The 14,703-nt window shown below is 40.3% G+C and overlaps 1 protein-coding gene across 24 annotated transcripts in view; it reads right to left on the reverse strand.

The window, feature by feature from the left end:
* NEB (nebulin) overlaps positions 1–14,703 on the reverse strand; it is a 201,930-nt gene that overhangs the window by 68,900 nt on the left and 118,327 nt on the right. For all 24 annotated transcript variants that reach the window (XM_029910553.1, XM_029910554.1, XM_029910551.1 and 21 more), the window contains 16 exons: positions 14,514–14,621; positions 13,438–13,749; positions 10,923–11,126; positions 10,575–10,679; positions 9,863–9,967; positions 9,454–9,765; positions 7,955–8,059; positions 7,591–7,689; positions 6,776–6,877; positions 6,442–6,549; positions 4,762–5,073; positions 4,490–4,594; positions 4,305–4,409; positions 3,669–3,773; positions 2,279–2,386; positions 2,067–2,180 (listed from right to left, as the gene is read on the reverse strand). In XM_029910553.1, coding sequence (XP_029766413.1) covers positions 2,067–2,180; positions 2,279–2,386; positions 3,669–3,773; positions 4,305–4,409; positions 4,490–4,594; positions 4,762–5,073; positions 6,442–6,549; positions 6,776–6,877; positions 7,591–7,689; positions 7,955–8,059; positions 9,454–9,765; positions 9,863–9,967; positions 10,575–10,679; positions 10,923–11,126; positions 13,438–13,749; positions 14,514–14,621 — 2,409 coding nt within the window. The remainder of the gene's footprint in view (positions 1–2,066; positions 2,181–2,278; positions 2,387–3,668; positions 3,774–4,304; positions 4,410–4,489; positions 4,595–4,761; positions 5,074–6,441; positions 6,550–6,775; positions 6,878–7,590; positions 7,690–7,954; positions 8,060–9,453; positions 9,766–9,862; positions 9,968–10,574; positions 10,680–10,922; positions 11,127–13,437; positions 13,750–14,513; positions 14,622–14,703) is intronic.

Here is a 14,703-nt window from a genome sequence, read left to right on the forward strand (position 1 = left end):
TTGCATCTGAAGAAGTGAGGTTCTTACCCACGAAAGCTTATGCTCCCAATACTTCTGTTAGTCTTAAAGGCGCCACAGGACCCTCTGTAACATTTCTTGTGGTCATGAGCACTGTTTTTGTTCTTCATCAGATCTTTAACAACATGTGGCTAGCTAGATCTCCCTGTCTAATTGCATGCACAATATTAGTGACCGTATTTGTTTGTAACTGTATGTGTGCCTTGGGAGATTATAAGCATGAAGTGGTGAGGTGGTGGGGGTAACAGATTGACCATTATGTATATCACGATCTAGTTAAATCCCTGCTAGAGTTAACAGGCCTACTACTACACCAAGTGCTGCTAGCTAACACTGAACTCTAATCAGAATCTTCTATTAAGCTATGGTAACTTGAGCAATACAGTACATCTCTCTGCTCAGATTTCACACAATGGTTACTCCTGAGGGCATTCGGTGCCAAAAAATTAAAAATTATGTGCCAAAAAATTCTGCACACAATATTTTAAAATTCTGCAAGTTTTATTTGTTAATAAATAAATGCAGAGGCTCCAGCATGGCAGTGGGGAGCAAAGGCCACTGGCTGCATGAAGGTCGGAGATCACCCTGCAGCCCCCCAACCCCCAGGAACATGGACTCAGCGGCGAGGCTGCACCCGATACAGCATAAGTCTTGTCCTAGAAACACCCTGGAGCCATGCCCCTCTGCGTCAGGTGCACCAGGTGTGGAGCAGGCAGGCTCAACCAGGCAGGTCCAAGCGTGGAGGGGCTCAGTGTGGGGGGATCCAGGTGTGGGGTGAGAGGATTCTGTGTGGGACAATCTGGGTGCAGGCAGCTCAGTGGGGAGTCTAGGAGTGGGGGGATCTGGATACACAGAGGCTCGTTGGGGGGTTCCAGGTGCAGGGGCAATGGGACTCTACAGGGGTGAAGGTTGTTGGGGTTCAGCCGAGGGGTCTGGGTGTGGGTTCTCAGCAGGGGGGTCTGGGTGCTGGGGAAGTGAGGCTTGGTGGGATGGGGGTTAGGGCGCAGCTAGTTGGCAGTCAGTGGTGTGGGTCTGGATGTGCGGGCTCAAAGTGGTGTAGGAAGTGGAGCATCAGGGTGGGGGTTTGAGTGCAGGGAGCTCAGTGGGGGGTGGTCTGGGTGCAGGGGTGGGGATCCCAAAGCAGGGGGTCTGGGTGCAGAGGGGCTCCAGATGCAGGGATTGAGGTTCAGTGGGGTGGGATTCAGGTATGGAGGACTAGGGGTGTTCTGGATGTACCGGGTGAGGCTTGGCAGGGGAGTCTGGGTATGGGAGGTCTGGATGCATGAGGGTTGGGCGGATGGGGGAGCAGCTCCCCGAACAGTGACTCCTCCCCCCCCACAGCTGAGGAGTGATGGGGTCAGGAAGCAGGGGAGGATGCTGAGCTTCCTGCAGCTGGGGGAGTTTTCTGGGGGTGGGTCTGATACAACCCCAGCCACTCCTTGCAGGGGAAGAAGAAGTCCCATCCTCTCCTGCCTCCAGCCCAGCTGGCACTACCAGCTGATCCCGGCTCAGGGTAGGAGCCACTGACTGGGGTGTTCCCAGCCCCATGGTGATTTACCTCTCTGATGGCTACTCTGGGTGCCTAAAACATTGTACCGGCACTCCTAGGAAGTGATGTGTGACTTCTTTTGCAGCTTCCCTTTGCTTCACTGTCAGAAAGTCATTTTCGGCAGGGAAGCAAAGATATCTGCAGGGGACACGAATTCTGTGCATGCGCAGTGGCGCAGAATTCCCCCAGGAGTAAATGGCAAACAGTAAAAGCTTATTTTTTTTCTATTCTAATATATCTAATCTTTCATTACCTCTCCTCTTCGTTTCTTAGTTTCATATATAATTGTTTATCCCTGGCTAAGCACCCATGGCTCAGAAAAAGATATGCCAATATAAAATAATGTTTTGATTTCATCAATACACTAATATTAGCTAGATGTTAAATCTTAAAGGCCTTTTATGTGCAAATCCCTCATGTGGATGGGAGGATTGTAGGATCAGAGTTAGGCACACACTAAATATGGAAAAGAGAAGATATTACAAGAAAAAACCCTCACCGCACTCCTTAGTTTTTGGAAAGCTAGAGAATGAACGACACTGGGGAATTCGGAGATATGCTTCCCAGCCAGGTAATGGCCCTTCTGCTTCTCATAGAACTCTTTGTATTTAAGCTGCAAAACATTCACATGGAAATTGTTGAGATAATTAAAATAAGAATGCCACAAAAAAAAGATATGCTGAATATAATTAAAAGAAGATTCATACTAACCTCACTGTTAATATAATCAGCATGCTTAGCTCCAACGATAGGGATGTACTCTGGAGGTAAAGTATAGCCTATGGCCTTACCAGTTTCCCATGAATGCTTATATCGTTTCTAGACAAAGAAAACATATATAGGTTTTGATTAAATGTACAGTATATTTTCCAGTAAACATACCACATTAGCAAAATACGTAGCGTCAGCTTCTTCCCCTCTTACGGAGTGGTACCTTACTCCACAAATGTCCCCACTGAAGTCAGCAGAATCACTCACCAAGTAAGGTATTTCTCAGTGTGAATAATGGACCAGAATCTCTGTCCCAATACAACAAAGCACTTGAGCACAAGCTTAACTTTGCATTCATACTTGAGTAACAATGCTTTCCTGATTTGGGGCTCTGGCCTCTAATGTTGATAGCCCCCTTTCATAATTTAAATGGGAAGCCTGGTATTAAAGCACTAGCTGGAATTGGAAAAGATGTATATCCAGATGTACACCTCACAAACATGCAAACCTGCCAAGTCCTATTATTAGTATTTATTTATGGTAGCCTCCACTATGTGGCAGGTGTTTTCCAGACAGATGTTTAACATGTGTTAAATACTATAAACATAATTTAGGGCTGGAATGTAAAACCTTTACTGGTATCAATGAGCAGTTACTGACCTCAGCAGGTATAGTTACTCATCCATTAAAGTTAATGGGACTACTCACATGAGTAACTGCTCAGCAGTGTGAATAAAGGGTTCACAATCTGGCCTTTAAGCAGTAAATAAAACTAAGTTTGATCAGTAACATATCCAGATGTTTCGCAAAATCTAAAACATTTTTTACATGCAAAATATTTATAATAATAATACATATAGCCGGTGTGGAGCACTTTCCATTAGTAGATCTCAAAGCACTCTACAAAGGAAGGTAAGTACCATTATCCCTATTTTATAGATGGGACACAGAAGGGAAGTTACTCGCAGGGCCGGCTTTAGGCCGATTCCCCTGAATCGGGCCCTGTGCCTAAGAGGGCCCCGCGCCCTAAAGAAGAGCACCTAACTTAAGCACTTTTTAAATTTTTACTCACCCGGCGGCGCTCCGGGTCCTTCACTCGCTCCGGGTCTTCAGCGGCATTTCGGCAGCGGGTCCTTCAGTGCCGTGGAAGACCCGGAGCACCGCAGGGTGAGTCATCCCTGCCGGGGCCCCAGCGAAACTATTCGAATTGGGGCCAGCACTTCCTAAAGCCGGCCCTGGTTACTCGCCCAAGGTAACTCAGAAGGCCAGTAGGAGAGTCAGGAATAGAACTCAGGTCTCCTCAGTCCCAGTCCAGTACGCTATCCACAGGGCAATTACAGTTAACATTAGTATATAATAAAATTAAGTTTAGTCAGTTAGATATGCTTACATCACTATAGAGCTTAGACATCTCTCTGGTGTGGTTCAATGCTGGAGTGTCATCAGAACCAATGAAGTGGCCTCTATCAAGGTTAAATGTTTCTTTGTATTTCAGCTAAAGAAGAAAATAAAGACTGTGTTAATGACTTATAGGAAATTAATTAGTTGATTGGTCTACTTGTGAGGAACAGGCATTTACACCCATTTGCACTACCTTATCTGAATTATATTATCTAGTGAATATCAGTCACTCTGGGACCTAGGCAAGTATCATCATAATGGTTCATCAAAAATTTCATACATTATTCTAAGGATATGAAAACTCTTGATCTGCAGAAATATTTTAGTAGGTGTTCTGTAAATTAAGCCAGTGTACTACACTGGTTTCACCCAGAACAGGATTAATTTTTTTTAATAATTTAAGCAAAATGTATAGAGACTATGATTATTGGAGATCTTAAATTTTCTTTAAAAATGCAAAATGTAATGGTACAGTAATATTGTGTTGCTCACTTATTTAACACTTTTACCAAACAAAACTGCAGCATTAATATATTAACTATAGACCCCATCCTAGCAGTAATAATCAAGCCATCTAATAATTTTGCTAATACATTCTTATAGTTGCCAAAAAAATAATGCTTACATCACTCTGATTGACAGAGTTGATCTTCGCCAAAACAACGTCCGGAGTATCAACCACACTTGTGAAATGGGAATAGTTATCAAGGGCTTCTTTCGTATAGGCTCTCTGCAAAAAGAGATGACAAAATCTAATACCATGCACTGGAAATAGGAGGGAAACTTGTATTTATGAAAACTTTCACTCACCTTATTTATTAACTCTTGGGCTTTCTTAACTTTCCTATGTTCCACTGAATCCAAAGGAATCCACCCACAACCCCGGATCCATTCCAGATCAGATTTATAGATATTCTGAAAACATGAAAACAAATGCAAAGAAATACACATATTATATAGACAAAAGCATGAGTTAAACTAAAGAGGAATCTTTGTTTGTTTTAAGCTTACGTGGTACAGACCATGTACATAAACCCGCAAAGAATCAAAATCATGTAATATAAATAAGGGAAATCACTTACATCACTCTGCAGATCATAGGCCTTCCTTGCCTGGATGCAATCATTCTGGTCAGGGTGACATGTCCATTCGTGCAGGTATTGCCGATAATCAATATCACTGACCAATGTCTGGCATTCCTTGGCCGCCAAGACTGATATCATATCCGCAGGAATGTTAATATTGGACTTTGATTTGTGATAAGCTGATTTGTACAATCTGTCATTCTGGATCTTGCCTGCATGCTCAAACCACACCAGCTTGGGATCATCTCTCATACTGGGAACACCAACATAGTGACCTCTGTGATTAACATACTCAGCTTTATATTGCAGCTGGCAAGGGGGGAGAAAAGATATTTAAATGTCAGCACTGAATACTGAACTGAACACAACTGAACCGGTTTCTTCTCTTTCTACGCTGTAAAATCTATGTTTTCTTCAACATCAGGAATAAATGGAACCCTATTATATAGGCAATGTGCTGCTAATTACATCTCAATTTTCAGTACATTACATGATACATATACTATAGGATGAGGTGAGTGATAATGTTAGGATATATATTCCTTCCTCTTTAATGGCAATGCTACTATCTAGCTTAATTTTCCGCCACATTTTAAACAGGGGATACAGTAACTTCTTCCGCACAACTAGAACACCTTGCAATTACTTTGCTCATATTTGCAAATAACCATGGCTTTATAAATAGTTTGAAAAAAAGAATTTGAAAATTGCATCAATAGTTTGCCAAGCTGTATTTAAAATTCTACTCTGAGCAACGTTACTTGTTTTATTTAGAAATGTGCATATTCAGCTATCGACAAGCAATCATGTAATACATTCAGTATGTGTTTTATGCCAAAATACTTGTGGTCTATTTGATGTTACAGATTGTTCATGACAAAGTCTCTTGTACTCCTAAAGATGGCCAACAGAATTCCACCTACTGCACTACAGGAAAGGGTGTATGGGGAAAAGGATAGCATCTCTTTAAGGTTCAGCTTGGAATCTACAACCTGGAGATCATCATGGAGGCTCTTCCCTGAGGGGCTCAATTATATAAATAAGAACAGGAAGCAGAGCAGGAGGGAGAGAGGAGTAGAAGCCAGACAGACTGTAGTTGGTGGCAGGTGCTCTCTCAGACACCAGGAGACAAGCCTAACCTGACTCAGAGAATTGGGTGAGGATTGTAAGTTTGGGGAACCTAAATCCGGGGCCTGATGAACTGTTTATTGGACGGGACCATGGTGTCTGAATAATGTGTGTCGGCTTCTCCTTGCCCTGGACTGAATCTCCTGCTGCTCTACTTGGAGAAATTAAGGTGGGGCACACCTACAGTGCCACAACAGGCCCTCACCTTTACACACTATTAGAGCATTCGCTATTCTCTTGGGCCAGATTCTGAGGCCCTTACCTATGTTGACTTCAAGGGGACTATTCATGGAGTAAGGTGGCAAGGCGAATAAGTGTATCAGAACCTGGCCCTTAGCCAGCAATACCCCTATATTAAATAAAACAAGGTTGATTACTAGAGACAGCTAGAGGGCAGTGGTCTGGAGAAGATCACTGAAACAAAGCTAGGGGTTGGCTCCCACTGAAGCCTTTTGAATATAAATTGTTGAGGTTGTGGGTTTGCAGGTTTGCCGGGCCCCAAGTAGTCTCCTGCTGAAGTCACGTGATTACCTAAAAAGACACCCTTACCTCACTTTGGACATCACCAGAGTGCTTGGCATGACGAAGCTGCACAGCATCAGGAGGTAAAAGATAACCAATAGATTTCACTTTTTCCCAGCTTTCCTTGTATAGGTTCTGTAGGAAATAAAACATGAAAAAGTTAAAACCAAGAATAAAACCACTATAACCATCACTCCTTCTGTGGCTATGTGACCATATAAAATATTAGAAGCTGAGATTCTGACTCCAGGACATTCTTAGAAAGACAAATCAGTTCAAATATTATACATTCTCCTAGTAAGTTATTAATGTGACTACAAATTGTCAGATGATCAAGTATTTCCAGGTGATGAACACATACCTGGTTAAGAATTCTGGCTGCCTCTCGGGCCATTTCTTGCTGTGGTGTGTCTGTTAGAGTATAATTTGACTTGATGGCATTCCAGTCTTGGTGGTATTTAATCTGCAAAAAAAGATTTATGGAATAAACACATTGTAAGGTCATCACAGTTAGAAAATGTAACACCAAAACCGCAATTATACATATGAAATGATTTATAAGGATTATTATTGTCGACATTTTCAGGGCCAAATTCACACAAGACACCCAACCACACAGAGAGACATTAAAGAATGGAGGAAGTTATGTATGAAAGGCAACTCCAGGATCATGGTACAAAGCCATGTACCTTTGGAGGCATGTTCCAATTTGTACTGGTGCAGGAAATAAAAAGCTGATATTGGCCTATTCTCTTCCAGTGGGAGGCACATTGAATAAAATGTGCATGGGCTCATGGATAGAAGGGCAGGTCATGACATGCCCATTGGCTAGCTCCTCATATGCTGGCCTTCAAAACGGTCAGAAAAAAATGACATTCTGCCTTCACATAACTTATTCTAGCCACAAAATGCCAGTTTCTGTCCTGGCTGGTGAAGGGACTGTCGAGTGTCTCATATTGCAAAGTTCACAATGGTTGGGAGGGATCACTCTTCTTCAGAAGCCAGTCCCTTTCAGCACAAAGTAAGTGGATGAGTTCAGCAATACTCACATCAATCCCACAAATTCAAGGAATCCACAGGTATTGGGCCAGAATGAGGTCTGGATTACTTTTTTCCTTTTAAAAACAAAGTCTTGCAGATAAATTTAATAGGCCCAAAATAAACCAATATACTTACATCACTCTGAATTTCACCACTATGTTTTGCCGTGATATAATCAACTCTGTCAGCCACTGGAGTAAACTTGAGAGTTTCAGCTTTTGTGCGGTACTTTCTCTGTAAAAGGGCAAAACAATGGAATTATCATCAAATTGTATTGCAGTACCTTCTACCCAAACAGAACAATCCCATTTAGAAAAAGAAAAGCTACATAGAAGACCAGAATTAATTTACAAGCCAATGCAAGACAAATATAATGGAAAGATCCAGCTTTTTATTACAAAAATTTCAATAAAAGTAAAATGTTGATGCATTTGCAAATTACAAATACATGCAGTTATAAACACACATGAATATTTAAACACTTATACTTAATAATTACCTCATCCAGGAGATCTTGGACATGCTTGACATGGTTGATTCCAACTGAGTCATTTGGCATCCACCCAATTCCACGTAGCCATTCCAAATCAGATTTGTAAACAGCCTGTGGAGACAAAACAGAATCCATGTCTTTAGTTTGAGTTTTCTGCCCAACACAGTTAGTTTCATAAATAACAGGTCTGACCCTGCTCGTCTTTCACTTCCATTGATTTCAAGGTGAACATTATTGGGCTTAATATCAATATGATCTCTATGTTCACCATATTTTAAACATGGCATTAAGTCTGGTAAGTACCGTATATTCTCGTTCATAAGCCGAATATTTTTGGTAAAAAAGTGACGCATCAAAGAGCGGGGTTTGGCTTATAAAAGGGTCTACACCAAAATTTGGTTTCAGAGTAGCAGCCGTGTTAGTCTGTATCCGCAAAAAGAACAAGAGTACTTGTGGCACCTTAGAGACTAACAAATTTGTTAGTCTCTAAGGTGCCACAAGTACTCCTGTTCTTTTTACCAAAATTTGATGATTTTAAACTCTATGGAATCATTGAATTGAATATCTAATACATTGTCATTTTGTTTACCTGGAGCGTCTGCCGGCATGGAGCCCCTCAGCTCTCAGTGGCCGCGGTTTGCCGTTCCCAGCCAATGGGAGCTGCGGGAAGTGGCACCATTGGCTGGGAATGGCGAACCGTGGCCACTGGGAGCTGAGGATCTCCGTGCCTGGTCAGGAGCCAAAGTTTGCCAACCCCTGAAATAAAAGATCGGCTTATGAATGGGTCATACAATTTTTGCTATTTTTACCTATCCATCTTGGTGTGGTTTGAGCATGCAGGCAAGATCCAGAATGACAGATTGTACAAACCAGAGCGCCGCGGGGAGGGCGGCGAGCCCCCGGCGGCCAGAGCGCCAGGAGGAGGGCGGAGATCCCGGCCGGGGCCCCGCTCTCCCCAGCGGCCGGAGCGCCGCGGGGAGGGCGGCGAGCCCAGTCGCGGCCCTGCTCTCGGGCCGGAGCGCCCCGCCGCGCCGCCCCCCTCCAGGCGCAGCCCCAAGCACATGCTTGGAGGGCTGGTGCCTGGAGCCGGCCCTGGTCCCAGGATATTGGAGAAGTGGCTCGAAAAGCTTGTCTCTCTCACCAACAGAAGTTGGTCCAATAAAAGATATTACCTTGCCCTTTCATTTTAAAATTAATGCATTTATATTTATAGAATTACAGTGCCTGTGACCCAATGTTTATCTCACGTATTGTGCTGAGTTTGAATGTAAGATCTTTTATGGACCCCGTCTTTTAGTTTGTTTGGTAGAGAGCGATATATACTTATGTGCTACAGTAGTAATAATAATAATGGCTTAAAATTATATATCTACTAATAAAAGGCCCAATCTAACTCCAACTCAATTCAGTAGAAAAACTCCTGTTTACTTCAGTTAGAGCTGGAGTAGACCCCTATAGAAAAGGCAATATTATAGAAGACAAAATATGAATATTTGTTAACTCACATCACTCTGCAGTTGATAGGCTTTCTTAGCCTGTATGACATCATTCTGATCTGGCAAACATGTCCACCGATGCAAGTAATTACGGTAATCAATATCACTGACCAAAGTCTGACATTTTTTGGCGGCCACAATGGGAAGCATGTCCACTGGTATACTGCACTTTGTCTTCCACTTCTGAAAGTGTTTCCTGTATTCTAGGTCACTATGAAGCTTGGCTGCATGCAGGGCCCATCGTATTTTGTTATCTTCTTTTGCACTCGGAGTCCCAACATAGTGTCCTCTCTGCTTCTCATAATCTAATTTGTATTTATACTGGATACAGAGCAAAGACCACCATGTAAATTACTAACATTTCTGAGGCTTTAGAAATGGACGTGAAAATCTAGAAATGCCCTCTTTCCATACTTACATCACTGGCAATTTCTCTTGAGGCTTTGGCTGATTTAATTGGGATGGCATCTGCCCTAAAATCACAGCTCATCTTCACTTCATCCCAAGCTTCTTTATAAAGTTTCTGTGAAGACAGAAAATTGGCCCATCATTTGTCTAGTACTTTCACATTTGCAATCAGCGAAACAATTGTGCATTTAAAGTAGTCACATTAAAAAAAATTCACTGTCACTTATTCTTGTGCATTGTTCAGCCAAGTTCTGAAGTAAATGAAGTCTCCTGTTCCTTTACTGCAAATACAATGCGGTGCTTCCAGTACTCTGAAGGTATAACTTAAGGAACTGCAATCAGAACTGAACTAAAGTGAGTTTGTAAAGATTTAGGAGAAGTTTGTAAGTGCTAGCAATTTTCTTAATTCAATAAAATGTGTGGCTTCAATAATGCATTATATTGCTAATATTTAATGTGATTGCAGGAAATTATCATGGATAGCATTGTTACTAGCTGTTACTTAAATATTTAAAAAGTTGTCTAAATACTTTAAAAATTATATTCGTAGTGGGGGGATGTTCGAAGCATCGCATGAGGACTGAGCCTGTGACTCTCCCACTGATTTCAGTGGGTATTCACATGGCTAAATCATGTGTTTTGAAAATACTTTAGAATCTTAAAATTCAGAGGATTCAGATAACAACTTATAGAAACCTAAGAAATCCTATAGATAAACTTACATTGCTAACATGAATAGCATTCGCCTTGGCTAGGTTGATTTCAGGTGTGTCTGGCATCACATGGATCATAGTCTTGGCCTTGTCCCAAGCTTCTCTGTATTTGGACTAGGAAAATAAAAAATTGTGAGATTATATATATTGTAAATATGCCAGTCCTTTTGTATAACTTCACAGCATCGTGGGCCAAAAGTCCACCCAGAATTATGAACACTAAAAGTCTAAACTTTTGGAATGCTTCTAAGGTTAACTTAAAATACAAATAACTAGTTTAACATTTTAGCAGCGAGGTTTTCTTTAATTATATATTGCACTGAAATAATTTTATATTATAAGCATGAAGTAACATACGAGGCTGATTTGTACAGCATTAGTCTTAGCAAGGAGAACGTCTGGAGTGTCAACAATATTGGTGTATTTCAAACTTTCTACAGGTGTGCGGTACATCTTTTCACTCAGGATGTCCTGGGCATTCTTCACTCTCTTCACTTCCACAGAGCCACTTGGCATCCATCCAATGCCACGCAGCCATTCCAGGTCAGATTTATATAAGGCCTGTGACAGATAAGGTCAGAGAGGAACATAACTGTCATAAGTAATACCTTCATTATTTTAATCCATACTAAATAATGTAGATGGGTAGGAAAATACTAAACACCCTTGAGCTGGAGACAGAACTCCCTTTTATTGACTTTTATATAAAGTTAATTTATACTATTAACAGGGTTGATTGGTTTAAACCAAAGTGATTTAAATCAGTGATTTTAAATCACCAAGTGGAAAACCTCAATTTAAATAATCGATTTTAATCAACTTTTCCATTTGTCTTTCAACTATTTTCTAAAGAAAAGTGCATTCACATTAACTGATATAACCATTCAAACATGTTGATTTACAACTAAATAGAGCCTTACACTAGCTTTGGAACATCTTTTAGCTACCTACAAGGGTACACTATAACTGTATACATTTATTTAAGCAGTTGTTATATATTAACATTTTCAGATTCTTATAAATTTTACATTTTTAGTATGTTAGAAAATGAAGAATGATATATTGCTTGATTACTAGATAATTAAATTTTTGCTCATGATTTGTGCAGGCTGCATTAGAATGGTAACTGGAATTTAATTAAACACATAAAACAGCATATAAAATTTATTTTTATTCAACAAAAACAACCTTTAAATGTTATGTAAATAACCTTTTCTTATCAAAACATGTTTCATATTTATAACTAAATGATTTATTAAACAGAGGAATCAGTTTAATTCACTGACTGCAGTTGATTACTTCAGGTCAGCCTGTGAAAATTTTCAAATATGCCTGGGTGCCCTACAGGATCAAGTCCTTAATACACTACATGACCTCTTGTGCCATATTTATAAAGCTTGACCTCAAAAGTTAGATACTTTCCCCCTGATTATTTCTTTATATAAAAAAAGTAGTCTTTAACTCAAAGTTTTTGATAGCGTTTCATGGATTCAGCCTATTCATTATTTATATAAATGTTTTAAGAGATTATAAGAAGTTTAAGCCTTAATATATTTTGTATCCAATTCAGATTTAATTTTAAACAGGTTTATTTTTAAAATAATAAACCTATTATAATTTAAACAAAATAAAAAAAAAATAAAAAAAATCATTTATTTTTATCGACCCTTTTTAGTGCAATATATCGCAATGCAAGGATCAGAATTTGTGTAGTTTGCCTCCCAGGTACACACATAGTTAGAATGCTGGGCAGAAACTGCCTCTGAGAAGAGGGTTTTTGTCATGTCTCTCTCAAGTGACCATACGCTGTATGGCTGATGAGCTTATCTAGGGGGAAAGGCATCAGAATGCAAGGCCTATGAAGGTGGTCAGTGAAGTAAAAAGATACTCAAAGAGTCCTCCACTCAATATGTTCGTAATTTAGCTTTGAACAACCAACATAATAATTTACCAGCCCAGCTGCAAAAACTACTTTCCCACCTATCACCATGCTATTGGATGAAAAGGAATAAACTAAGGATGTTTGCAGAATAGAGGGCCTGGAGTCAGCCAACATAACCGTAAAAGTGGCTGAGGAGTGGGTGGAGCCAGACAGGAGATGTATTGATCCAGATTCCAGAATATGCTGATTTGAAATGTAAACCTCACCTGAGGTAAAATATTCCCTCTTGTGCAGCTACTCACACGTACACTGAGAGTTTACACTGCACTCCCTATGCTCATAAAGGGAATCAGTCACATTATTTCCCCGATTTTAGGGATGGCAAATTCAAGCAAAGAGAGGTCAATTGATTTGTGGACTTATCACACAGCAGGGCCAGACCTGGAACCCAGCAATAATGACTCCTAATTTCTTACACACTCCCTGTTTTCTTACAAATGTATTTCATGGACATTCTGAAAGTAAATATAAACTGGACTGGTAACGGATGCTGCACCAGCATCATGATCCCTCTGTAATGAACAGTTCATTGATGATACATAATTGCTAAGGCACAAAAGAAATGCTTCAAAGAAAGCATACAAATCCTTGTCAGCCTTCACACCACATTCCCCCACATATAGGCACAAACTCAGTAGAAATTTACTAATGCATAAAAAGCACAACAGCGTTACCAAGGCAACTGTTCAAGTTTGTTAAAAGTAACCACAAATAAACACTGTGGGAATTCACAGCAAGGACCCACATTTGGGGAAAAAAACTGAATACAACCACTGAAAAGCTGGGGAAGGAAGGAGAAACTGCAGAAAGCATTGAGGTGGGCAAATCCCACATGGTTATCATCATGTCACCTTGATGTGCCTACAGAGCCTTATATCTCAACAGTTACTAATGTGGCATCCCCCCACTTGTATATACACTCCTACTTACATCACTTTGTAGATCATAGGCCTTCCTTGCCTGGATCACATCATTCTGGTCTGGCAGACATGTCCACTGGTGCAAATACTGACGGTAGTCAACATCACTCGCTATTAATTGGCCTTCCTTGGCTGCATAGACAGACACCATATCAACTGGTATGTTGATCTTAGCCTTTGAATTGTGATAAGCCTTCCTGTACTCTCTGTCATTCTGCATCTTCATTACATGTGCAGCCCATGCCAATTTGGGATCTTCCTTTGCAGTTCGGCATCCGATATAATGACCTTTCTGTTTCTCGTGGGTTTCCTTGTATTTATACTAATAAACATAGAAAGAAAACAATAGCAGAAATAGCCATGAATTGCCAGTCTACATGTTCTAAAGCAACTAGTGCTTATGAGTGCCCAGCTTGGGAACACAAAGGATTTTAAAGGGTACTAGATCAGCACTTCTGAAATTCAGGTCCATTGTCCAGTGTCTCACGTTGTACCCCCAAAAACTGATTCTCCAAATCACCAATGACTCTGGAAAATGTGGTCCATCTATCTTAATAGTTTAAAACAATGATAAAAGAAAATATTTCAGAATTCCCTCACTAGTTACAATACACAGTTATTCCAATTGCTTGCTAAGGTTTATAAGCACTGCTACATTTTAGATTTTAACAGATAACTTGAAAGCAGTAATGACAAAAATAACACCCTTGAATTATGTATTGGAAGCAGCAGAAATATAGTCTGTGTTTAATTACTGCAAATGTTTGGTGGTTAAAAGTTTACAGTGTATTGCAAAATAGCTCTCTGAACCTCTACTGAAACTACTTTGATACAACAAATACAAAATACAATGTTCTGTTATTATTAATATTTTACCAGTAGCAAACTTTAAGTTCTATTAGAAAGAGAGGGTCAAGACAGGATTTAAAATAATGCAAATATACAAGACAGCATGCTGTTCATATATGAGTACACAACAGCTTTGAATTGAGCTTAGCTAGCTACACAGTTGTCTGCTGTGTTTGATACAAGGATGAATGGGCATGGCCTTTCATAGAAATGAAAGGGAGGGAACAGAGATTGTACCTCACTAGCAATGTCTCTGGAAGCTCTGGCATGTTTGATAGAAATGGCATCGGCTCTTAAGTCATAGTCTTTCATCTTGGCATCTTCCCAGGCTTGCTGATAATGTTTCTGTAATCAAAGACACAATTTTAGAATTTATTTTTCTCATAAATCATATTTTCCCTAGATTTATAGCATTGATGTTTTAATT

The sequence above is a fragment of the Terrapene carolina genome, unplaced genomic scaffold, assembly GCF_002925995.2.
Source record: "Terrapene carolina triunguis isolate 2854851 unplaced genomic scaffold, T_m_triunguis-2.0 Scaffold62, whole genome shotgun sequence".
NCBI classification, from domain to species: domain Eukaryota; kingdom Metazoa; phylum Chordata; order Testudines; family Emydidae; genus Terrapene; species Terrapene triunguis.